A 25,932-nucleotide genomic window follows, 5' to 3' on the forward strand; every position below is an offset into this window, starting at 1 on the left:
TAATAATAATAATAATAATAATAATAATAGTCATAGTATTTTTATATGTTATTATATGTTAACAACCTAGATATATCATGCACTCTTACAATTAAAGAGTGCTGAAAAAACCATAGTATTTTTCTTAGTTGGCAAAGTTTGCTGGCTTGATCTAATTTTTTCTGTAACCCTTGTTTTAAAAAGAGAAACTTGTTGAATGTGTTAAGGAAATATTCTTAACAATAATGTTTGTGAACTCCTGATGTTTTATTTTATTTTTGTTCTTCATTGTATTATATTACATCAAACAAAACACAAGATTCTCAATCTAATCCATGATGAACTCGGAAACAAATGGCGTTGAATGTAGGAACAAGAATGAAAAGCCATGCATGGCCGTAAGAACAACCAGAAGTGGTGAAGAAGCAGTCAGGGCATAGGCAAGCCAGCTTGCAAACAGCCATCAATAACGGCGAAACGAGGCTGACACCATAAAGAATCAGGGAGTGGGAAATCAAGGTGCTGACGGGCTAGTGGATCAATATTTGTTTCCGACCTTAATTTCATAACTTTAAATGCTGGAAGTCATCTTTTCTCAGACGACAATTCATGGAGTTGGGGATTTTCAAGCAGCTGTATTGAACTTCACAATTAGGAGAGTGCTCTGTATATTTGGATTGCCTTTTTCATACCTGAGTTTCTCTTGAATCCATGGAGACAATTTAAAGCTTGATTTCTTTCCTTTTCTTTATCTCTTACTGGCTAATTTTAAGTTAGGTTCAATCGTCAGGGCCCAATCCCTCGCCTAAACAATGAACAAGCAAATACCTTAGATTATATATATATATATATATATATATATATATATATATATATATATATATGAGTACAAATGGAGAAAAGGGTGTGTGTTAGTTGCGAGATCTCATTTATTGAAGCATTTTTTGGTGTAAATAAACAATGGAATGGTGTGCTCATGCGAGATGAGAAGCCAAGAAGAGACGAAGGGACAAAAGAGAAGGAAGGAGATAAAGAGGGGGAGGGGGGGGGAGAGAGTGTAATGATTGTAGCGGGGGGGTGTTGTAAGCAAGGGCCCCACACCCTTTTCTTTTCTTTATTTGTGGTGGTGACTCTCATTTTCAGGAGCCATTCATCCTCATTGTAATTTTAAAATATTCCTTTTCCTACTCTGATTAATTAATTAATTAATTCCTCCTCCTTTGTGGTGCTGACTCTCATTTTCCTGTTCCCCTCACGCTCATCTCATCAAGGTGATTGATTAATTCATCCTGTCTATAGTATCTCTTTAATTTATTATTATTAATACACAAAAACCATTGAAATTTATTCAAAAATATTAATTTGATGCTTTTAAATTGAAATACATTAAAAAGAAATAAACCATTACTCTTCCAAACACTTTATTTGATAAAACTTGATTGATCTAGTGGAGAATTAATTCATTTTTGTTTCTGTAGACAAAACTCACACAGCGCATCTTGAAAATGAAATAACTATGATTAAAAATATTAAACAACAGAAAAAGACAAAGCTTTTCTTTCTCTAGTTTTTGGTCTGGTTTGGTGTCCAAAGAAATTAAAAGTAAAAGAAAACCCCAAAAACAATCTCTCTCCCTACCGCTAGTAATTAAAATACCACAGGCAGAAAAAGTTTTTCTCTTCCCCCTTTTCTCTCCCTCTCGCACAAAAAAATCTCTCAATTTAGAACCCAGGCTTGGTATCTTCACAATCTCTCTCTCTCTTGCTCTCTTTTATTTTATTTTATTTACACCATCTCTGCTTCTCATTCCCTTTATATTTCCTCTATTTTCTTAATTTTTTGAGCTTTTATTTGTTGTTTATTGAAAAAGATAGTAACTTGTTTGTTGATTGCTTATTGATGCAAATGGGTTTTGTGTTTTAGGGTCTCGTTGTGGATCCTTGATGATGCTGATTCAAGACGGAGGAGGGGTTTCTGCTTTTCAGTTTTTTTTTTTTTTTTTTTATCTATATTCTTTTCTAGTTATGGAAACTGTGTCTATCCTTTTTGAAGTTATATAATTAGTGGGTTTGCTCCTTTTGATCGTTTTGGTACTTCAGCTATTAGATTCTAGTTGTTCAAGGAGGCCCAGATACTCTTTTTTTCTTCTTCTTCCTGAAAAGCTAATTTATAATTACGGGGCTTAATCTTTTTGCTCCTTATTTTGATTGAATGGAGCCATCTGGAGAAGATGATTGAATGTAATCTGTCATTTGTTTTGATGGAATTGGGGTTTTGAAGAAGGAGAAGCCACTTCATTTCTTACTAGGTTTTTCAATATTTTCTGTACTTTTCTTACTTAAAAGTATTTATGATCGCATTGTTAAGGATATTTGAGTGTTTGCCTGATTGGGATTTTTTTTTAAATTTTTTTTTTAGTTTGCTGGCGTGGTGGTTGTATAGTGGAAAGTATGGAAAAGGAGACAGCGTTGGTGGAGGGGACTGATATGCATCTGGAGGATGTGTTTAACCCCGAAGAGTCATTTACTGTGGAAATGGAAACCGAAGAGAATGAAATTGGAAGTCCAAAGAGTGAAATTCAATGTTTCTCATCGGAAATGGGCGAGGGAAGTAATGTTGTATTTTCAAGAGAAGCACCCCATATCAGTACAGAGTCAAGAGTATCAGGTGTTTGTAGTTGTAGTGCGACAAAAATCAAGCCACATGTGGTTGCAATGGAGTCTGAGATTGGCGACAAGGAGAATTTTGGACAGGAGAAGAAACTCAGTAGGCAAGATAGGATTGAGTTGGGCCGGATGTTTCAGAGTGCAGTGAGTTGCCATGACTGGGAGCCTGCTGAGAGTTTGATATTGTTGGCTGATCCACAGACCCTTAATGATGCCTTGTGCATCACACTGGACTCTATCTGGTTTTTGAGCACACAGCAAGAGCTTGACGGGATAACCAGTTTGATTAAGAAGATTATTGCCAATGGTGCTTATGACTTTACTAGAGCTGCTCTTAGAACTTCTTTTCTTGCTTCATGTGTTTCGGCCTGCCAGAGCCAAACGATGCATCTTGAAGACACAGTAAATGTGATGGCCCAAAGGTATATTTGCAGAAAAAATAAAATAGCCGCATATTTTTCTTAGTTTATGGAACAATCAGTGTTTTCCTTTTCATTTCTTTGGACAGAATATATGTCGTATGTGTTTATATTAGTGTGTATAAGTATACCTATGTGTTAGACATGCTAATATATATATATATATATATATATATATGCATTTGCATGTATGAGCTTGTGTATATGTTGTAGCTTATATTATTGCATTCATCATATGTTTGGTGTTGGGGGTCATTTTTCAAAACTTGTATTCTCTATTCTAGGGTTCTAGCATCCTTGTATTATGGTATTTGATTGGCCTACTGTGTTATGAGGTTCTTCTGTAATTTCTTTTACTGATTTCTGCTAGGTTGATTTTGCAGTTCTTTCTAGTGTGTACAATGGCTAATCTTATAAGCCCTTTTATAATATTTTGGGCACTTGGTATCTTTTTTGTGCTTGCATATTCTGAAGCATTCTTCTTGATGATTAAGGATCATTCAATGTTTTGTATATTGACATGGGACAATCTTAAATTATATCTCGTAATCCACTGTTCTTGATGAATCTGTAAAATAAGAAATTGATTTAGGTTGTGTTTTGCCGTCAATAACTTTTATGTTTTGCCATCATTTGTGTTTGATCTATTATTCTTTATTTCTTTGTCCCTTCACCCTCCCTACCCCCGACACCTTTTGGTCCTTGATGTGTTTATCCGGCAACCTTAATCTACCCATCGGTCTAATGCATTAAATAAAATGCTGAGAGGTTGTAACAATTTCAGTTCTATATGCGAAGGGGAAATTTACTTTATTTCTTCATATAGTTTGTTTAGAATGTGCTTCACAAATATTCTCTATATTTTCTGTTCCTATACGGATTTAATATTAATGAAATATGATTTTTTTTATTGCATTCTGCCTGTCCACGTGGATGGGGATGCACATGAAACGGCTGGATTCTGATGTGATTTTCAATTCTGTTTTATAAATGGCAAAGTCTTTGGCAAAAATATTGTACCTTTCATGTAGCCTTCACTAAGTGAATGAATCGTGTATCTTTATATTTCTGGTTGTAGCTTCTGCTCAGTGTGCTTAATTTCTGAGACAATATAATAACAGTCTTTTTATAAATTAGCTATGACAAACCGTATGCGCACAATGAAAAATTTTGTCCCCTCTTTTGCTTTTATTTGTAAATGAAAAAACCTAAACTTCAGCCACAACAATTTTTTTGATAACATGGGTAGCGAAAGCCTTTGGTTTTTTAGCATCCTGTTGACTTGCATTCTTTGTTTTACTTTCATGTTTTGTTCAGATTGAAGGAGCGACTTAAGGAGTGCAATGGAGATGAGGTCTTGAAGGCAGAAGCCAGTGCCAAGGTTCAAAAGTTTACTGAGTGGGCTCTGAAATGTATTGGCTTCCATTCTCGCTGCCAGGCAAATAGAGACCGGGTGATTCAAAGCTCAATTGCTGAGATTCAACTTCAATTGTCTGCATTCAAGACGTTTCTTGATCTCGCTGGCAATCAACTCACAGGGAAGGATTTCACAGAGGCCTTTGATGCAGCCTGTTTTCCGCTTACTTTATTCTCCACTTCATTCGATCCTGGCTGGGCATCTGGGATATCAGCAGCTGCAATCCAAGGGTTGCTTGGTATGTTGGTTGAAGGGGGTGCAGACAATGTTAACCAGTGTTTCCTTGAAGCCTCTCGCTTTGGAAGTACAGAACTTGTGCGCATTCTGTTACAGGTGAATTAGTCACAAACATGTAACTTTTTCTTTCTGCACTGTTCTGTTTATGTTCACCGAGTATTTTGAAAGGTTGTGGTTTTAATTTTCCTCGGAAGAAGAATCTTTCTATTTTAATTAGAGAGCAAGAGATACAGTTAGAATCTTATCAATGATCTTAGCAATTCTTTAGGTATTTTTAGGGTGAATTTCTTTTCTTTCTTCTCTTCATATGATACTCATAAATGAATTTGGCTTTGGTTGTGCAAAACTGCAAATAGTTTCCACATATGGTAGTAAAGAAGGAAATAAATGCTGTAGTGAATCTTTATTAGTAAGCAAAAATTCCAGATAAATCGTCATCTTTTATATTTGCGAAAGATATACTCTTTTTTTTTTTTGGTTTGTTCTGATGCCTTTACCTCGTCTTTTTTCCTCTGCACCATCCTGCAGAACTGATTATCTTCTAAAGCATGGCTGCAATGTCTATTTCCATGCGCACACATGTCCCTGTTTGTGTCAGAGAGAGAGAGAGAGAGAGAGAGAGAGAGAGAGAGAGATGTCTTGGGAATTTAATATCATTTTAAGTATGCTTATCTGACTTATTTGTTTGAATTTTTTTCATGTCAAATATGGGATCTGTCTGTTTAGATTGCCCATTGGAACAGCTTGGATGTCGATGTTGATCTGGCCCTAGGTTTTGCTTCTCACTACTGCAAAATTGGTACAATGGAATGTCTAGTGGAAGAGGGCAATGCCATAGCATTCTTGGGCCCTTTAATGAGAGCAGCTGAAAGGGGTTGCATGCAGGTTGTTCAGTGGTTTGTGAAAAGGGGTTGCCGTGACATGGAACTCTGCCTTGCTCTCACTGCTGCGACTTCTAGTAGCCAAGTTGATGTTGCTGGATATCTCCTCCCTCACGTTCCTCATCATGTTCTTGCTGCCCTCAGCATAGAAATTCTCAAGGCTGCTGGGGAGCGAAGTGGCGGGTCACTTGATGGCGTGGCATTTCTGTTACGTTCTGATTTCTTGGGTGATCCTACTGCTACTTATGCTGTTGCTGACAGCATTGCTCGGTCTGATGATGAGTCTGTCGCCCCTGAGCTCAGGGCTTTTCTTCGAGAGCACTGGTCAGAGGCAGCATACTTGGATGGATTAAAGCAAGGACAAGAACATTACATGAATCTTGTGAGGATTTTGAATTGGGGTGGATCGCCTATATCCTTAAGGGATCTGCCAGGCCCTTTAAGAGTGGCAGTTGCTTATCTGCCATTGTTCAGGGAGTGTGTAGCAACTGGTGGTTGTTTACTTTCACAAAAGCAAAGGGGTCAGCTTGTTGAAGCTGTTAGAAAACTTGGGGGTGGGTCCTTAGAAGATGTGAGCCAAGGAAAAGAACTCTTGGCTGTTTTGGAACATTACCTTCCTCCTTTTTTGGTTCATACCCGCAGCGTGGCCTAGAAGATCTTGTGTTGTGAATTTTGACTAGAGTTTTCCCCGCCATATCTCATAGACAATAAACATTTCAACTGTGGTTAGGGTGACAGATCTCATAAGGTTGTCAATTTTCCGTCCATAATGTGGCTGGCTAAAGTATTAGTTCTCTCTGGAATCATTATATCATTATTATATCAATCATGTGCATGTTTAACTATTATGTGCAAGACAGAGAGCAACTATGACACAAAGGGTTGATTTATCAATATATACATATATAATGAGAATGTATATTAGCTGATAGTTACCCCTATTTATTTTCTTTGCACTGTCTTTGATTTGGTCGGTATGTGGGATCCTCTCTCCTCTCTCCCTCTCTTCTTCCATTTGTGGTTGAATTGACAGGTTTCCAAGAAGGGAGAAAAGTTTTATTTGTTGGCTGCTTCCTGTTCATAAGATGGGTGGCTTGCCTGGTGGTTGGTAGTTGGAAATATAGACAAAGACATCAAAGTAGGGTATGCAAATGAAGGTGAGCCTGACCCGAGAGGGTGGTCTCAAACAATGATGTTTCACATGGCATTTGACCAGCAGCCATTGAATCTAATATGTGATGAATCGCCGGATGGTCATGGACCTCACCTGTGAAATTATTCTCGGGGATGATGGGATGGCTGGCTATGAAATCTGTCCATCATGTTGTAATTATAATATAGTCATTTGCAATGCCTAAAAACCTGGTGCATCTAATAGGGGTCAGATCTCGACTTGTTCTCATTCCCTCTTGGTGAAAAGGGTTGCCACCACTTGAGGTTAGATCAGTGCAAAATATATTATTATTATTATTATTATTTAAACCAAACCATAAGGTCAAACAATGCAAGTGACCAAATCATGGTTCATAACATGCTATTGCCTCATGTCCATCATCATGTTTCTCTCAAATTCTTGCCAATACATAGCACTTTTCACTATGCCATACATTAAAAAAGAAAAAGGACAGGACAAAAATGTTGTTATCAACACATTAATCTATTTATAATAAACTTCCTAAATATGATTTTGCTTTGGAAGTTTGTTTCTCGTTCTACATGACCATCTTGGTTGGAACATTCGCATTCTTCACGTATGTAAACATCAGCAATGCAGCTTTAATTTGAAGAAAGAAAGGTAGAATCTTCAAGTTAGGCCACACTGGGATCCCTTGCATTGTGCTCTCCAAGCATTCTAAATAAACTATTAAGGCAACAACTTGAGGCCTGTACTCCATCACCAACATTGCCGATGACGAAGTATAAACAACAGGAGGGAAACCAGAAGAGCTGGAATCCCTGACAGAAGTTGATTTATTGCAACAATAGCAGCATCCCCCTGTGCATATAAATAACTCTATTTCTGTGCCCTAAGCATAAGATTACCTGAAAAATCTAATTAACGATGAAAAAATGCCACAGATTACGTGTTAGAAATAGCTCAAGACTAAGAAATAAAAGAACTGATCTTCTGTTTTTAACATTTCAGGAAAGTTACAAAAATTGTACGAAGAGACAAAGGTGCACACATTTTCTTGAAACACCATTTACATACATGTATAAGTTATGTCCCTTGCATTAGAAGGCATGAAAGCCAAGAACATGAGCAACACTAAGATGCCTATTGGTAGCAGAAGTAACATGAAAGGCGGTGGAGGCAACGGCGGTAGTACCAAGGGAAGAATCAACAAAGATGCAGTAAGACATACGAGCAAAAGCAATGATACCAAGCTGAAATGGCTTGCAGTCAACAACCTTCTGCTACTTCCTTGCGAGAGAGATCGATTATACTCCATTTTCCTTTTCTCTACTCTTGTATTAGGAGGGGGAGCAAGGGGATTGTTAGTAGTGATCTTTCGTGCTCTCACATCCATAATGCTGCTAGAACAACGGTCTTGCAGATTGATTCTACTTCTTGGCACTCTTGTTTCTGATTCAGAATGTTCGAAACTCATTTTAACTTCCAAAATTCCCAGCACCCCAGATAAGATTATTTTCTTTCAAGTACAGAGTTAATTTCAATATGCCACAGAGCAGATCTCCAGCTTCGGTTTCTTGCAGTAGATCAATGGACAATCAATTATTTTCAAACCAGAAGAATCACTCTCCGTGATTAAGCTTTGATTCCAATTACTAAATGCAGTTAACAGCCTTAATGCAGCAACAATAAACGTCGATACTATCAATGATCCACACCTCAGCCAAGCTTGTAAATTTGCGGGATTCACCACCAGCTAGCAGCTTCTTATCCTTGAAGATAATTCACAAATCCAGCACCCCAAAAACTCTAATGCCTCTTGGATCTCAATGCGGATAGATAGTGCTTTGACTGCTAGAAACTAATGTGTATCAGATTCAACCAATCTACAACAACAATCTAACTTAAATTCTTTCAACCATGATTGCCTATGTGTATGAACTATGAACAATTTGTCTGTCCTCCTGCTTCTGGAGAATTGATCAAGTGCCTTGAAATTTAGTACCAATTAAGAAACGTCGTCCCCAATAACCCAACTGGATTCCAAATAAAAAACGAGAAAAGATTCAATCAGTTTCAAGAAATTCATCATCTTTAACCAAGATTCTATTAACCAGAAGCCAACATACACATCAATCCAAAAAAAAAAAGAAGGTAAATTTCAGAAAGATTCAATATATGTGCTGCATAGATCTCATCTTCTCCTCTTCTTTACAAGATTACATGTTCAAAGGCTAACATGATTTAATTAAGAAGTACTACTCATGTTAAACATAGATAGCAATAAAAAAAAAAAAAAAAAACTTGGCTCATCATGAAGATTGTTTTTTGAAATAGACACTGTTCAATTCAAGAAACTCATTAAAGCTAGCTTACGATGAGTTATTAAGAAAGTATAAAAAGAAAGAAACGAATAGTGAAACATCATGAAAGATGAATTCAAAAGAGAGGGGCAGACAAGGTAGTAACCTGTGATGCTGATAGAAATGCTTTGGTTTCTGATGGTGGAGGTTGAGGTGGAGGTGATAAGAGTAATGAGAGAATTCCCTAACAAGGCAACAAGAAAGATAGAATGCACAAACATAAACTTTTAGCATCTCCCTCTCTATTTCTTTCCTTGATGGTGCAAGTTTTTTTTGTTGCTAAGATAGAAGGAGAGGGATCTCTTTCTCTTTTAAGAAAAACGGATGGATGGAAAGGAAGGAAGGTATGGGGAAGGTGAAAAGAAAGAGGATGAATTCCGTGATGGCATTTGGCTTCTTGCACTGTATTTGTATCATTATTAGCAGCACAGTAGCAATATTTTGATTATTATTCACATTCACGCAACATATTTGTCAGAGAGGGAGGAGAGAGAGAGTATGGGTTGGGTTCAGTGAATTCCCTTATTCAAGTGGGGTTTTGCTGACATGCAAGTTGCTGATTTTGGAAAAGTATGGCTATGTGTCTCCCAAGGTTCACCACCCCTGGACTCTTCTCTAGAAAGTGGTGATGGCATTACATGTTGCAGCGTCTCTCTCTCTCTAGAAAAGAAAAGTCCCACGCTTCTTTTATTTCTTGTGATCCACATTAGGGTCTGAAATGGAAGGAGTCTTGTGCTCAAATCATACGACTACCCATCTCTCTCTCTCTCTCTCTCTCTCATCTCATGCCATCGGATCTTTCTCACTCCCTTTGCTGCCATGTCAAATGGGTCCGCTCTTGGCCCCCAATTGAATTCCCCTAGCCATGGCATGTGTTCATCCATCATTAATTAAAGCCTAGCCATCTGTTAATCTCATCAAGCAACATCCTCCTGATTAATTAAAACAAAGCTTCTTACTGCTACAAATGCTTGGATTTCGATTGGTGAATATTTTATTAGGAGCACAAGACATTGATTAGATAGTTCGTGAGCTCAGAAAACCAAGTTTAATTAGGTGATAAGAGGGTGTTTGAAATTGGATTTGAATGCTTTTTAAAAACGAGTTTGACATAGTGTTTTTAGTATTTAATCTTCTATATTTACCATTTAAAAAAAAAACACCAATTAAATATTAGCAGCAACGTTTAGTTTAGGGTTTTTGGAAGCCCATGATGGCTTGCTTTTGTATAAAATCTTAGAAGAAGTCGAGTAGTGGACCAAAAGAAATGGTCAAGATGTGATCGTCAAGCGTGACAAAAGAAAGGAGATGCTGTGGTTTAGATAGAAGAACATATGCCAATATCCATGTGGAACTCCAAATCTTCTCCAATTCAATGTATCCCCCCCGCCCCCCTCTGACGTCCCAACTTGCTTATCCCTTCCTCGTACAAACACCCTTTTTAATTTGTTTTTCATATTTTAGAATTGGCCATAGGCTATAGGCCATGGCCCCTTCATTCTTCACCATCAGGCATTGCTCTGTGACAATATTAGAATTGAAAATTCATGAATGTCTGGGAGGAATGGATACTGTCTGCAAGTTATTCTAATTTTAAGTTCATGCATTCAAAGGATCAGAGCATGGATGGAATCCCTTTTCATTTCTTTCTTCTCCCTAGCTCCTTTTTAGCCATTTATTTATAATCACTCCCATGTACTGTAAAGAAGGGGCAGACAGATTCCCAAGGGTATATGGAGCTGGTTTGGTCAAAGAGAAATTGGAAAGAGAATTGTGTAAATTAATGAACTTGAAAGAGGGATTTTCAATTTCGAGATTAATTGTAATGTACATTCAAACCCATTACTTAAGGTTTCATGAATAATTCAGAATCTTATTCATCAAACAATGAACTTAATTACAACGTCAATGTTCAATGAATATTGATTTGCAATGGCAAGTTCTTCAGGGGAGGGCATGGTGGGTTTGCTTGACTTACTAAAGCTCTTAACTATTCATGCATTAATTTGAACTGCATGTGTTTAAATATATATATATATTTGAGTTGAAGAGCATTCAATTTGATATTTTATTTTAAATATTCTTAGATACGAAAACATCCACTAGCTAGGATTGCATCGCAGGTTCCACCACAGCAATAATTAAACAATGACATGATCAGATGTTCTTTGCTGCGGTGCACCCGGAAGACTAAAACACTTGGAAGAAAAAAACAATTGCACAATATTATTCAATATCTTCATCGTCAAGAATGTAGTGATCGATCGATCGATCAAGAGATTCCGCAGTACCCTTCTATCCAGCTGAAAACCATTGTTTATCAACCGACCATATTTCAATGGATAGCCAAAATACATTGCATATATATAGCATCATCATTTATTTTCTAACTACATACATAGTAGCTAGGATCCATTGATTAAGGTAAGGTGTCTAAATCTCCCTCATAAAAACAAAAAAAAGTCCAAATTAAGCTCCTCCTGTTCAGGAACCTAATTAAAAAAATATTCTTGAAATTAATTGCGGTCTGATTTCGGTGTTTAGGATTGAAAACACCCAAGTTGGTTCAACTATTTTGATTGAACACCAACCCCACCTCTCGATCGTTTCTGGTCAATATCCATTCCCATCTAGCCTGACCGAACTCATCCACTTTCGTGACGTTGTTGTTTTGGGCACAAATATTTTTCATCTTACAATAAAGGGTTATTATAATAATTATTATTATCATCTTTTGGATGTAGCATTCGGCACTTTTGTACAAAAACAGAGAGGAGAGGCTCGTGAATCTTGACGTTGAATAATAAACCTCACACCTTGAACGAGCTAGTGACACACGTACGGTTTGCGAAGGGGGCTGCATGGGGACCAAGTGAAGCTCCATGGAAGCTTCCTTGGTGTAGCTGTTGAGCAAGCAAGAAAAGGGATGCCACACAAGTTCAAAAGTGGCTGGACTTGGACATCTGTGCTAGCTGTGCTTCTCCAACGACTAGCATGCACAGTGATATATTGCCATTGAATGAGCACCAGGAAATCTCGAAGATGTAAAGATTTAAGTGCCTTGTTATTAAGTAATACTCTAAAAAGGATGGAAAAATCACTGTAGCTTTCTCCATGTTTTTACTTTCTCCTTATTAATAATTATAATTATAATTATAATTATAGAACTGTCTTTTTCCTTTTTTTTTTCAATGGTTTTTTTTATTTAGTTTGTTAATGTTAAATTTTTTTTATTTAGTTATCAGACTTTCATGGTACGGATCCCGAGTTTGGTAGGTTAACCTGTTTGACGAGTTAACCCGGATTTTTTTTCTTTTTAATTAGTTTTTTTCGTTTAGCTTAGTTTATTAATGTTAAACTTCTTTCTATTTAATTATCAGACTTTCATAACACGTATCATAGGCTTGACAGGTTAACTTGGTTTGATGGGTTAATCTAGCTAATTCTGGGTAAACCTGTCAATTTTTTTTTCTATTTAGTTATCAAACTTTTATAATGCGAATCTCAGATTTGATGGGTTAACCTGGTTTGAAGGGTTAACCCAGTTAATTCAGATTTTTTTCTTTTTTTTTCATTAGTTTTTTTTTCCTATTGGTTTTTTTCTTTGTTTTTTCTTTGTTTTTTCTTTTTAATTAATCTATTTAATTATCACACTTTTATGACACGACATGATAGCTAGACCCATATTCAATGCTCTTGGGTCTGGTGTTGTAGTCAAGCTCATTTAAACTTAAGTCATGTAAGTTTATTATTATTATAAATATTATTTTTGAGTCAAGCATTGCAGTTAGATCTAAGGCTTTTGGATATATCTTTACAGAAAGATCTAACACTCTTAGATCTTAGTTTTTTTCTGATATTTTTTATGCAAAAAAAAAAATAACTCATGGCGTATGACTTTGTTTTTTCTCCCTTTTTCTTTTTCTTTCTAAGTTTTTTACTGTGAACTACATGGTGTAGTCTATAATGAAAAAGGTTATGCCTTTAGTTTATTTTTTTTTTCTATAGTTTTTTAATATTAAATTTTTTTCTGTTTAATTATTAGGCTTTCATTACACGAATCCCAGGTTTGATGGTTTAACCCAATTAATTTAGATTTTTTTTCTTCAATAGTTTTTTTCTTCTTGTATGTTTTTTTCTCTTTGCTTTTTTTCTTTTTAATTATTTTTTTTTATTTAGTTTATTAATATTAAATCTTTTTTCTATTACTTATCACACTTTCATGACATGAATCCCAGGTTTAACGGGTTAACCTGATTTAGCGAGTTAACTCATTTGATTCAGATTTTTTTTTTCTCATTAGTTTTTTTCTTTCAATTTCATCTTTTAATATTGTATGCAGTCCACAGTAAAAATGCTGATGCCTTTAGTTTTTTGTTTTTTTGCTTTTTTTTCTTTTTATGCCTTTCATTGTGGACTGCACAGTGCAGTTCACGGTGAAAAGGCTGATGCTTTTTTTTTAATTGATTTTTTTATTTAGTTTGTTGATATTAAATGTTTTTTTATTTAGTTATCAAACTTTCATGACACGGATCTTAAGTTTGACGGGTTAACCCAGTTAATTTAGATTATTTTATCTTTTTCTTCATTAGTTTTTTTCTTCTTATAAGTTTTTTTCTGTTATTTTTTCTTTTGAATTAATATTTTTTCTATTTAATTAATATAATTAATATGATTTTTTTTTCTATTTAGTTATTGGTTGATGCCTTTTTTCTATTTAGTTATCTTAGGTCTGGCTAATCAAAGAATTTTTTTTCTTTTTTTTTGTTTTTATGTCTTTAACTGTTAATTGCACGGTGCAATCTACAGTGAAAAGGTTGATGCCTTTTGTTTGTCTTTATTTTTTTTTCTTTTTTAAGTAATTTTTTTTGTTTAATTTAGTTTGTTAATGTTCAATTTTTTTCTATTCAGTTATCAAACTTTCATGACACGGATTCCGAGTTTAACGGGTTAACTAGGTTTGACGGGTTAGCCCAATTAATTCTGGGTAACCCGTCAAATTTTTTTTTCTATTTAGTTATTAAACTTTCACGACACGAAAACAGGGCATCATCATCAGCAGGTGTTTTGATTAATTACTGCTAGGCACATAAAGGAGCCCAATGGTGCATGATATATAGTTATCACCACATATTCAACTCCTTGGAAAAAATAGACGCCCCGCTTTCTGGTCATTTCTTCCGGCTATCAAATTCGTCAATCTTCTAAACCCTAAACCCTAATTCTTAAACAACATTACTTTTATTGGTGAGAAAAAATAAAAGAAAAAAAAAACTACAGTAACAATAAACGATCGCGTGTTTTTCTGTATAACAACATTATGCTACTTTTCTCACACATAACCATAAACGCATTTTAATCTATCTCAGATTAACTCGAACCAAAATTAAAAAAATTATATCATATCAATACATTTTCAATTAAGAACACAAACAAACACTCCTCCTCGACCACAGCACTCATGAATAATAAGAAATTGTGGCTCCAAATGGCATAATTTGGGCCAATATAAATGAAGTAGTGGAAGTCATGGACACCCGACGAGTGGAGTGGGCAAGCAAGGGTGGTTAGGGCCAGTATGGGTCCGAGTCGATTCACCGCATGCTGTCCCTGCACAGTGAAACCCACATCACTAGCGTAACATTTGACTTAAGAAATTGGGACCCAACCCAGCCTGCAGACCCATTTCATATGGCTCCTGCCTTGCCTGCTAGCAAGGACTGGCATTTTGGCAGGCCAGCCTAGCCTAGCCTAGCCTAGCAAATCACTTGTGAGATGTGTACGACTGTACGAGGGACATGATTTGACGTTCTCCTGTACGTACCCACCATGTTGCTTCTGCAATGCCCTCTCTCTCTCTCTCTGATTCCTTCAAACATCCCTCTCTGTTTGTTCACAGTTGGAACGTAGAAAATGATATGCTCCTAGCTGAGTCATGGCCATCTTTGGCAACTAACTAATCATCATCTTGAATATTTTTGTTAAACAAAGCACAATTCTTAAATTCTTAAAGCTCTAATTAAAAATTCGTGTTTAACAAAGCAAGTTTTAATTAAAGCGAAACACAAATTAAGATACGGGGCCTAGTAAAGGTCCAAATGGCCACACCATTCTTGTCTCTCACTTGATTTGTCTGGCATGCAACGGAGAGAGATAAGAAACCAAGGCTAAGGTCCTACAAATTAATGAAATGCCACACCAACAGTGTCTCCAAATAAAACACTGGTGTGCCCCATATCGACAAGTTTTTTCAAGGGACCCTCGCTTCTTCTGCTTTTGATCGCTGCATGATCTCCCTTGAGGATTGCGAGCTTGCTTTTGACTGTAATGAGAGTTCAGACTAGCACTCAAGCTAGGTCTTCTTCCTGAACCAACCAGGCTATATTTAAATTAATGCTGATGGGAGCTTCTTGAGAAACACAGGAAGGGCGAGTTTGGCTGATATTACCTCGCCAAATTGCCTCTCTCTCTCTCTCTCTCTATATATATATATATATATATATATATATATATATATATATATATATATATATATATATATATATTCCCAAGAGTTGATCTATCAAGCGGCGGAGCAGAGTCGTCAATGGAGGGCTTAACTGTATTATCCAACCTTTTCAACCTGGTAGCCTAACCCAGGATGATATTATCACTTGCAAATTCTCTACTCTCGTTGTGGAGACTTGCCTTTCCTATTGAACGAGGTACACCTAATTAGCTATAAGACTCAAGGTGCGTTTGCTGAACAGATGAGATTATGCATCTGGTGGACAGGGCGTGGCTGAACAGAACGGGACAAGGTTTTCTCATCGGAGATAATGTCCTAATCCATATGTCCCAGGATACTATTATCGACGTTAATATATTGTCCAATTCCACGTTCCAGAAGGGTAACCCTACAGTGCTCTGTTGTACAATATACTAGAGCGCATAGGCGAGACAACATACGGGCTGGTCTTAACACAACGCCCACGATGCAACCAGGCAATAGATTTTTCTCTTCTTCGAGATCCCTTTACTAACAAGAAAAACAGATGCAAAACTATGAGCTGAGGCAAGGAAGCCCACAGCTACCATATGTTTTCCCAAAAACATTATATTATTATAATTATAATTAAAAAAAAAACTAGGCATCAGTGAAACACGGTTCATTAGCACAATATAGTTTATGATTTTGCCATTCTCAAAAAAACTACCAAGGCTTGCAGATAGGGGTAAAGTATTTTTTTTTTATAAAAATCCACATTCCGATATAGCCAACAATTACACACATACACAAATAGAGGCACTGATTTCCCTGTTTAAAGATATCAGAGAAGGTGCCCACATTGCGATATAGTCAACAACACAAATGCACAAATGGAGATGCTGATTTCCCTGCTTAAAGATTGCAGAGAAGTTGATACCTTCATTTCAATAACCTTCTGATGTATTATTGTACTGACTCTCTACCAGTAAGCGAACAACAGCTACTTGAAGAAACAACTTCCAGATGCTGTCTGTTTTTTATTCCTGCATACAAAGGTAGGAAAAATTATTGACACGGTTTAGTGCAGGAAAAAACACTATCATAACAGAATGTGCAACAGTAAACATGAAGAGTTGAAGGCACTTAATCCCACTATAGTACTTTGCGCATTGTCATGTTAGAAGTGGTCATACATTACCATTACTTAAAAACTAAAGGAATTCATTTGATGGTATGTTATGATTGTAGCAACTCAAGCAATTCTGCACGGTTGAGTTAACGTACGCAATCCAATTATGTTAGAATAAGGTACACGATTAGGCCGCGGGAAAAGGTCATGACGTCATTGACTAGCAAGGCAAGAGAAGATGGAATAATTTACAGATGCAAATATACCGTGTCTCAACCAACATTTCATGCAGAGACCTTTAAAAGCCTTTGAAAATCAAATTAAAACAATGTCGAGCCAGATTTTGAATCAAGCCAATAAAATGTCTGATATAACAGTACAGAAACAACAATTGGGTGGCCAAGGACATCAGCACATGGAAAAAGAATGATTAAACAAGTAATCTAACAATTAAAGTACCTCGTCGTCATCGTCATCATCACCACCATCTTCTTTGCTCTTCTTGAGGCGGGTTGTCCCACCCTCCTTGCTGATGGGCAACTTCATAGCTCCAAAAGGTGTGTCCACATTAATATGTCCTTTCATGGAGTAACCAGTGCCTTTTCCTCTAATCATGTCCCAGAGTGCGGAACCAAAATCCTTAGGCTTGAAGGTGATTGGAATATCGACATAATTTATACCATTTTTATCGAGTTTGGTAGATTCTGCCAGTTCTGCACCACCAATGCTCACATTGGACAGCCAAACCTCATAATCTAAAGAATTGAGGCCCAAGTCAAAATCATTCTTATTTTCCAGCTTCAAGTGAAGCACTGCCACGGTCTCTTCAAAGGAGAACCTCTCAAATTTAATTTTCTCAAGATCAATATCAGGCTTGTAAGGTACGGGGATCTCTCCAGTCTTCTCAATTGGTAGAGTAAGCCTTCCAAAAATAGGCACATCTACAATGAAGTCAACCTTAATCTTGTAAGGAATTATACTCCCAGGCTTAATGTCATCATATGTATTTTTAATATCATCATAAACCAGATGAATTGGGATTTTGACGGTCTCCTCGCCATGTGCACGAATAGTTCCAGCATCTGGGATCAACCCCGAAATAAGTTTCCTTCCATCACTCTCGATCAAGTAGTTGATGTCAATGAGAGGGATTGGAACAGGATTTGGGTTTTTAATAAGCACATCAACAACAATCTCGGCTTTCTCAAGGTTGATTGTGGGGAAGTGAATTTCAGTAACATCTGCAGTTGGCTTCCCAAATCCAATTGCTCCCTCAATCTTTTCACCTATGTCTTGAATGAAGTCCTTCACCTTGTCAATAAATCCACCCTTCTCTTCATCTTTGTCATCCTCCTTGACATCTCTATCAACTATTTCTGGCTTGTCAGAAGAAGCCATACCTTAGAACTAGCAGCACATATTCCAAATGTTAAAGAGCGAAATAAGGACGAAGCAGTGCAATTAACCAGGAAAAGAAAGGAAAACAGAAACATATCACATAAGAGGGAATGAATAAAAAAGCAGAAGAAGAGTGCTCATGATTCATGACTGGTAAGCTAAAGATGAATAACTGCAACACAATCCTCATTGTTTTGATATATGAAATGCAAAAGTCAATACGTCTCCCTTATGAAAGAAGCAAAAAAAAAATGTTAAGCTTGTGGTGAAACTCTCAAACCACCACTGTTACGGGCTACTCAAAAACCAAGGAAAATCGAACTCCGTATTGTATGGGTGAAGTTTTGGAATGGTTAATGAAATACAGTTGAGTCAAAATCAGACACAACAGCACATTTATAGGTTCAAGACTCCGAAAAATACAATGCTGTAAAGAAAGAAGAGGTTAATAACAGGAAATGACTCCCATTTTCTACAAGAAAATTGACAAAAAATTATTTCGTTTTAGTTTTATTTTTTAAGAGAGAATCGTGGTGTGATCTGAAAAATAGATGACAGTTTAGCAACTGTGGATAGAAAGATGTGTGTGCGTATGTATTAGAAAAATGGGATCAAATGTAGGATTATAAAGCAATTGACTTGATTGATTATCATACCAATTAATCAAAAGAAAAAAGATTAACAGAGATGAGTTCTGCATTACATTAATAATGTATTAATAATATTCATAAATGAAGCAAAGTAGTAATTTTAAGATCTCCTAATTATTAATCGTATGTATTAGATCATCATGAGAAAAGATGATAACTATGGAAACCGAAGTCAGAAGTATCAGTGATTCAGAAACACAATGAACTGAGATTCAGATCTGATCTGTTTCTTTCAAGTGCAGATCAAAACAGTGAGATGATGGATATTTCAACAGAACAAAAAAAAAATTCAATCTTTGCATGGATCAAATACGGTACAAAAAGAAGACGAAAAAGAAAAAGAAAAAAGAAGAGGGAAGATGATGATGATGATCTTGTTTCGGTAGAAGAGAAAAGAGATTACCTGAAGATGAAACCGAAATCGAAGATTACAAGATACAAGCAGCAGCAGCAGCAGCAGCGTATGGTTGAACGAGAGAGTGTGATCGTGTGTAATGGGAGTGGCAACGAGCAAACACGTCGCTTACAAAAAGACATAAGTGACCAAAGGATGAGGCGTGTACACGTGTACTCACCGACAACAGATCCGCGTTTTCTGTCTGAAATCTGAAAAACGACAAGTGTTCAAGTGTTAAGTAATGGATGGATGGATGGATAGAAATCCTACCACTCTAAACGGAACACGCGGCTCTCTTCATCTCAACTCAATCCACATAACAAGCACTCACGACACCGTTTCGTCACGTAAAAACCAGCTTCTGCTTCAGCTTCCCACCAATATTTATTTATTTATTTATTTTAAATTTCACAATACATGGCTGGCTGAGACAGGAACAGCATAAATATAATACAAAGCACAACCTCCTCCTCCTCCTGCTGCTGCTGCTCCTCCTTACATTTGATTGATTCTTATGACTGAACTGAAAAAGATAAACATACAAAATCAACGAGGACTAACTAGTATATATTGAATCTACCAAAACTTCCATCATTTCTTCTCCTTTATGCCCTGCCTATTAATTTTTATGATCGATCGATTATGCTGCATCACTCCTCTCTCCGCCGAGCTACATGCTCCTTGAGGTGATGCATCTTTGCTGCTGCTACTCTCTACGCCTACATGCTCCTTGAGGTTGAGGATTTCTCTCTGGTACTCCATCTCTCATCACTGCATGCCTTCTGTTAATTTCCTCCCACTGCTTCAATCGAACAAACCACATATAATAGTACTATCAGTTTATACAAGAAATGCATCATCATCATACAAATAATGGTTGGTTTGCCATTCCTCTTCCTTATTAACTACAAGCCCTTCTACCTTTTCAATTTCTTAAAAAATCCTCTCTCAAAACTCAAAAGGTTCATTGTGCTTATTATATACAAAACGGATGCATGCATGGATGCACACAACATTCTCTTGGTTCAAACTCTTAAGAGTTTTATATATCTTAGATCTGTTTTGTTATCTTGCAGAAGCATGGAGAGGATGGTGACCTTAAAAAAACAAGATGGATTCCAATTTTTAAAGTAACTATGCACAATCTTCCATCTCCCTAATTTAATTTACTTTTAACTCTTTCCCAGCAAGCTACATGTACATGATCAAGTTAAACATTTTTTTTCCTCCTGAAAAACTGACGCCAATGTGATTTCGTGGATATTATATTGATGTTCTCTTCAAAAACAGTTAACCACCCCATGTTTTCCAGTTACACTTTCAACCTCATGGTTTTGTCAGTTTTTCTTGTAAATTTTTTGTGTGCATAAATATGTAATACTGAAGCCTTCTGGATTGTGAGAAGAAGGGGCTCGTCTCTTGATGAGACAGTGATACCACTTTCCAACCAGCAGCATCAATGTACGACCGTTTCAGCATGGTATAGGCACTCCTGCATGCAGAACAAAAGAGGATAAATAATTAAATTGAAAGCAAAATAGCTGAGCGAGAACAAACAGATAACTCAACTATTGTCTTCTACTTGGTAACGATACCAACCTGTATTCCTGGACAAATTAATTAGTTATCTCCAAAGCAATCTTCTTATCAACCACAACAGCATCCACTGTGTACCCGTCCACAACATATTCTCTCACCCAATCAAGGCCAGTGCTCACCAGGAGACGAGCAACTTCCTTCCCAAATAAAGAAGTTTTGTTTTCTGATTAAACCTTCTAGTTTTTCCAGCACGAGCAATTTTGTCCTCAAGACTGCCCCCAAGTGACAACTCCAGACGGGGTATTCGAGCTTCGAGCATTGATTCACAAGATGAGCCTGAGAAGCAAACATGATATCCTCTCTATATTGCTCTGAAAGCCTTTGCTCCTCAGAATGGCTCAGAGTTCTCTACACTTTTGAAAACTAAATTCGGTCCAGTTGTCCTAGAACAGCATATGACCAAGCTATATACCCAGCTGATACCTACTATATAAATCTGAGCACTGGAGGGCCTAAAGGTCCTGCATCAAGATCTCCACTGACTTCATTGCTGCTCTCCTCATCAGAATATGATGTTTCAGCCTTTAAGGAGCACTATTGGTTTGCAGATTTATAATTAGTATCCTGAGCCTCAAGCAAAGAGTCAGCTGGCTCATATAGAGAAGCAAAAGCCTGAGCAAGCTCCTCTCTTTGAAAGTATGATATTAAAAAATAATATAATTAAATCATATCTTTAGAATTTATTTAAAAGCTCAAGTTATTCAGTTGATATGATTTTTTAATATGATATCAAAGTTTTATTGATCAAGCAGTCACGAGTTTGAATCTCACTACTCATATTTTATATGATAAAAATTAAGCACAAGGTAATATAGGCATGTGCAAGTTTCAAGCCGAAATTTTTTTCACTTGAGAGGTGTGTTAAAAAATAATATAAATCATATCTTAGAACTTCATCTAAAAACTTAAACTATTGGATTGAATCAGTCCTTTAACATATGAATGATCTCAGAACACTTTTTTGACAATCGAGGACAATTCGATGAAGTGTAGTAGCAATGTTCAATGGAGATAACAGTGAATGAGTAAACCCTTTTCCAACAGCAATAATCATCTCACCAGTGCTTTCCAAAACTTCCTCTATAGTTTATGCTTCCACAATCGCTCTATTGAAGTTAATCTATTTTTTACAATCAGAAGGTCCAGAGAATTGGGACACCCTTTGAACAAACTCTTCCATGATCTTCTCCTTCTTTTTTAAAACATGCCATCTCGTAACATACTTAGCATCCTATTAAGGTCACTAACATCATTTTCTAATTTAACGTCTTCCTTCAAATCAAAATCCAAATCCTCTTTCAAATCAAGTCCTTAGCTATCTTAACCTTACTCTTATTGTTAATGTGTTGTAAAGTTAGTTGACTGGTGTTAGCTTAAAGTTAACTAGAGTTGCATGTGTGTTAAGTTAAGTGTATTATTTTATCTAAATAGTAGGGTTCATAGGGCTAAAAATTATTGAAGTGAATGACAGTAGGTATAACTAAAAACTAGGTTGAAAATAGGTAGAAACTGGTGCTATGACAAAAAAGAAAAAACAATAACAGTGTATGTGTCTTCCTCCATTGTAAGCCCTCTCTTGTGTGAGTTTTATACCATAAAATTACAGCAATGATATGCTATACTTAAGTGTGGTTTGAGAGTGTTTTGTGAGACTCATTGATTGTAGAAACCACTAAATAAATTGGTATCAGAATAGAGGTCAAAGAGAAGCTTTATCTAAGATTAAAGGAGGAAGAAAATGTCCAAAGAAGGTTGCTCAAGTTGGAGTCTAACATTCAATATTCAAAGGAGACAATTATGAATTTTGGAGCATAAAGATTTAGACTTTACTCATCTCTCTTGAGTTGCTCTTGACTTGTGGGAGATGATGGATGTAACATATATATGAAGAATATAAAGATATTGACGATATTCCCGTAGCACAACTCAAAGATTTGAAAGCAAAGAGGATTAGAGATGCAACAACCCTTGGCTTGATTTAAAAAGGAGTTAATGATCCTATTTTTCCAAGAATCATGAGAGCCACAAATGCAAAGTAAGCATGAAAGACTTTGCAAAGTGAATATGAAGGTGATCTGAATGTAAGAGCTATTATCCAAAGTTTTAGAAGGGAGTTAGAGAATATGAAAATAGAGGAAAATAAAGTTGTTGATAAGTTTTCTAATATGAATATAAGGTTGTTAATCAAATGAAGAGTTGTTGTGAGAATATTAGTAATAGAAGAGTTATAGAGAAAGTGTTGATTAGCCTTGTCACGACCCGAATCCCGGATCCATGACCGGCATATAGGCAAGGTTCCCCTCCAAGGTTCCATGCCTATGCGAACCCAAACTTACACACAAACTTATCCTAACTCAATCAGAGTTCAACGCAGCATTAATAACAAAATCAATTTCATAATATAATTGAATTGTCTTAATACAAAAGTTTATAAAAGTTCAGAGTTTTGGAGCACTAACTAGACATAAAGAAAAGGTACAAAGTACAACCAAAAAGCAGGTTCTGAAGGTCCAACAAAATGACCTGCTATCAAGCTATAAGCCTGAAAAGGATAAATAATGAGAGGGTGAGTTCAACAACTCAGTGAGTAGATAACATTCAATATACACACACGAGGTAATAAAACAATGAGAAATATATATACAAGTATGGTTTTAGGTTCTTATAGGAAGGTTTCTCAAATAGGCCATAACAAGAAGATCAAATGGTAAAGTTCGTCAGAAATCAAAATGCAATGAGCATGAGGCTCCGTACTGTGGGATGATCAGTCCACACAGGTTGGTGACTCCCCTGATCAACTAGGGTTCAGATACGATGTGCACAAAGACTAACACCACCCTGTTAGCATGGGTATTCTGACTGACATACCATAGGTTCATAATCATAATCAAACAAATATATTCATATCTCAAAGCTCAACTCATGACATCAATCAAATGAGGAGCTATCAATTCAGAAGTCCATTCAAAATATATATTGGTTCATATCAAGAATTCAGATTCAATAATTGATCATGCTTTATCATAACAAGGATAATAATCAACATATATATTATCAAGAGGCATGATTCAATTCATATTAACAAATCAAATACTTATACTATTTCTCATGCATATGGAAAATTATCCACTCACCTGACTCGAAAGCAACAAAACTCAAAGCTGATATCGAAGAAAATCCTACTAACGTCCCGCCGGTAGAATATCAGGATTATCTGAATATAAAGGAGACATATTTAAGAATGACTCAAAAGAATATATATAACCTATTTAATACACTTATCTAAGGGTGTATTCCATAACCCTAAATGTTTTTGAACTAACTAGTTATCTTTCCTAAAAACCCAACATTTAACGGTTTTCCCGAAATCTAATCCATAATAAAACAATTAATAAAATTGGTAATAATTCACTAAATAACCCTCAATTATTCATCAAACTAATCTTAAAAAGATAATATTACAGCTAGGGACTAATCTGTAATTTATCATATTCTTAAGGGTTAAATTGCAACTTTTGTCAAATTGGAGGACCAAACTAAAATTTATCATAAATCCATGAATATACTGAAATTATGTCCATAATTCATCCTCATTTCTGTCCAGATCATCTCATTATACTCCAGGGACCATTCTGGAATTTTACCAAATTTTTAGGGTCAAATTGTAATTTTTGTCAAATTGGAGGACCAAATTGAAAGTGTTAAATTCTCTTATCTATACAGTAATTCTGTCCATAACTCATATGTTATTCTGTTCAGAATCTCGGAATAGGCTCCAGGGACCATTCTGCAAATTTTCCAAAGTTTGGGGACTAAACTGTAATTTTCCAAAATTGAGGGACCAAATTGAATTTTCATCATCTTCAACCTCCAACTCAGAATTCTCACAGGTTACCTACTGTTCTTGCCAAATTTCTAACTCAACATTCACCATTTACACAATTCATAACTCAAAATCATCATCTTTCAATTCAATCTCTCAAAATCATCCAAATAATCAAATACCCACAACAATTAACTCTATAACATTCAACTTAATTCATCAATTAACCCAAAACACAAATTTTCAAAACCCTAACATTTATCAAAACCAAAATTAAAGCTTAATTAACACATATTTATACATTTAACAACCTAAATCTTACCTTTAAACTTATTTCTTCCAATCTCTTCCTTTTCCCTTATTTTCCCCTCTTTCTCTTCTTCTTCTTCTTTCTCCCTTTCTCTCCTGCCGGTTCTCTCTCAAAATTCAGATCCCTCTTTCCTTTTTTTTTTTACTTCTATTTATATTTATCAAGTTTTGTTGAATTACCACTATACCCCTTATTCATTTATTCTAACCTTTAAGCCTTCAAGGGCTTTATTGTATTTTCCAATCCCTTTAATACAAAACATCACAAGCCTTCTAGAAAAGTTTGATCATATTGTGACAATTATAGAAGAAACTAAAGATTTGTCTAACTTGAATGTTCATGAGTTGATGGGTTTTTTGAAGTATTATGAGAAAAGATTAGTTAAGAGGAGTGAGAAGTTCATAGAAAAGGCTTCCAATCAAAGCATACTCTTAGTAAACATGACCATGAGAAATGATCTTTTAATAATGTGAGAATAGGTGTTGGATCTTTTAGAGGTGAAGGATATGAAAGAGGTAGAAGTAGAGGATTGGGTAGAAATCGAAGGGGTAAAAGAGAAACAAATTTGGGCAATAGCTATAGTGATGCTAGAAGATGTTATACTTGTAATAGATTAGGCTATAAGTCTAAGGATTGTTGGTATAAAAGGGAGATATAATGTTTCAATTGTAAATGGTTTGATCGCTTAATCAAAGATTGTCGTATGAGGAAAAATTAATAAACACATGTTACCAAAGATAAGGAAGGTGATGGAAGCATGTTTTATGCTAGTCAAAGTGGCATAGAAAACAAGAAGGGACAATGACTCATTGTTAGTGCTTGTAGCAAAAACTTGTTCAATGACATTGATACAATGAGGCAAACTAGAGTAAAGATTGAGAATAAAGAATTTATGAGTACAAGTGGTCTAGGTACCATTAGATTTGAAACTAAAAAGGGAAAATAGATGATTTATAAGGTAATGTACCACAAGCTGATCAAAATTTATTGAGTGTTGGGCAACTTATGGAGCATGGCTATTCATTGTATTTTGAAGGCTAATATTGCACCATTTATGATA

The 25,932-nt window shown here is 35.9% G+C and overlaps 3 protein-coding genes and 2 long non-coding RNA genes across 5 annotated transcripts; 1 reads left to right on the plus strand and 4 right to left on the minus strand.

Moving 5' to 3' along the window:
- The first annotated feature begins 1,547 nt into the window (after positions 1-1,547).
- On the plus strand, positions 1,548-6,540 carry LOC133673574 (ankyrin repeat protein SKIP35-like). The gene is made up of 5 exons (XM_062094450.1): positions 1,548-1,716; positions 1,903-2,287; positions 2,398-3,067; positions 4,382-4,814; positions 5,445-6,540. The coding sequence occupies exons 3-5, from the start codon at positions 2,430-2,432 to the stop codon at positions 6,249-6,251; spliced, it is 1,878 nt and encodes a 625-aa protein (XP_061950434.1). The 5' UTR covers positions 1,548-1,716; positions 1,903-2,287; positions 2,398-2,429; the 3' UTR covers positions 6,252-6,540.
- Positions 6,541-8,366: 1,826 nt separating this feature from the next.
- On the minus strand, positions 8,367-9,793 carry LOC133673576 (uncharacterized). Its single transcript, XR_009835005.1, has 2 exons — positions 9,204-9,793; positions 8,367-8,770 (listed from the first exon to the last, which is right to left on the minus strand). It is a non-coding gene; the product is annotated as an uncharacterized LOC133673576 (long non-coding RNA).
- Positions 9,794-16,306: 6,513 nt separating this feature from the next.
- On the minus strand, positions 16,307-19,302 carry LOC133673089 (desiccation-related protein At2g46140). The gene is made up of 3 exons (XM_062093727.1): positions 19,147-19,302; positions 17,155-18,102; positions 16,307-16,609 (listed from the first exon to the last, which is right to left on the minus strand). Exons 2-3 carry the CDS (start codon positions 18,091-18,093, stop codon positions 16,604-16,606), a joined length of 945 nt encoding a protein of 314 aa, XP_061949711.1. The 5' UTR covers positions 18,094-18,102; positions 19,147-19,302; the 3' UTR covers positions 16,307-16,603.
- A 1,164-nt stretch (positions 19,303-20,466) lies between these two features.
- Positions 20,467-22,302, minus strand: LOC133673241 (RAP domain-containing protein, chloroplastic). Its single transcript, XM_062093978.1, is given in 7 exon segments — positions 20,467-20,629; positions 20,731-20,894; positions 20,897-20,982; positions 20,985-21,383; positions 21,676-21,939; positions 21,942-22,032; positions 22,282-22,302. Coding segments are annotated over 7 exon segments (1,188 nt in total).
- An 813-nt stretch (positions 22,303-23,115) lies between these two features.
- On the minus strand, positions 23,116-24,967 carry LOC133672411 (uncharacterized). Its single transcript, XR_009834849.1, has 2 exons — positions 23,874-24,967; positions 23,116-23,281 (listed from the first exon to the last, which is right to left on the minus strand). It is a non-coding gene; the product is annotated as an uncharacterized LOC133672411 (long non-coding RNA).
- Positions 24,968-25,932: the final 965 nt, after the last annotated feature.

The sequence above is a fragment of the Populus nigra genome, chromosome 14, assembly GCF_951802175.1.
Source record: "Populus nigra chromosome 14, ddPopNigr1.1, whole genome shotgun sequence".
Lineage (NCBI taxonomy): Eukaryota > Viridiplantae > Streptophyta > Magnoliopsida > Malpighiales > Salicaceae > Populus > Populus nigra.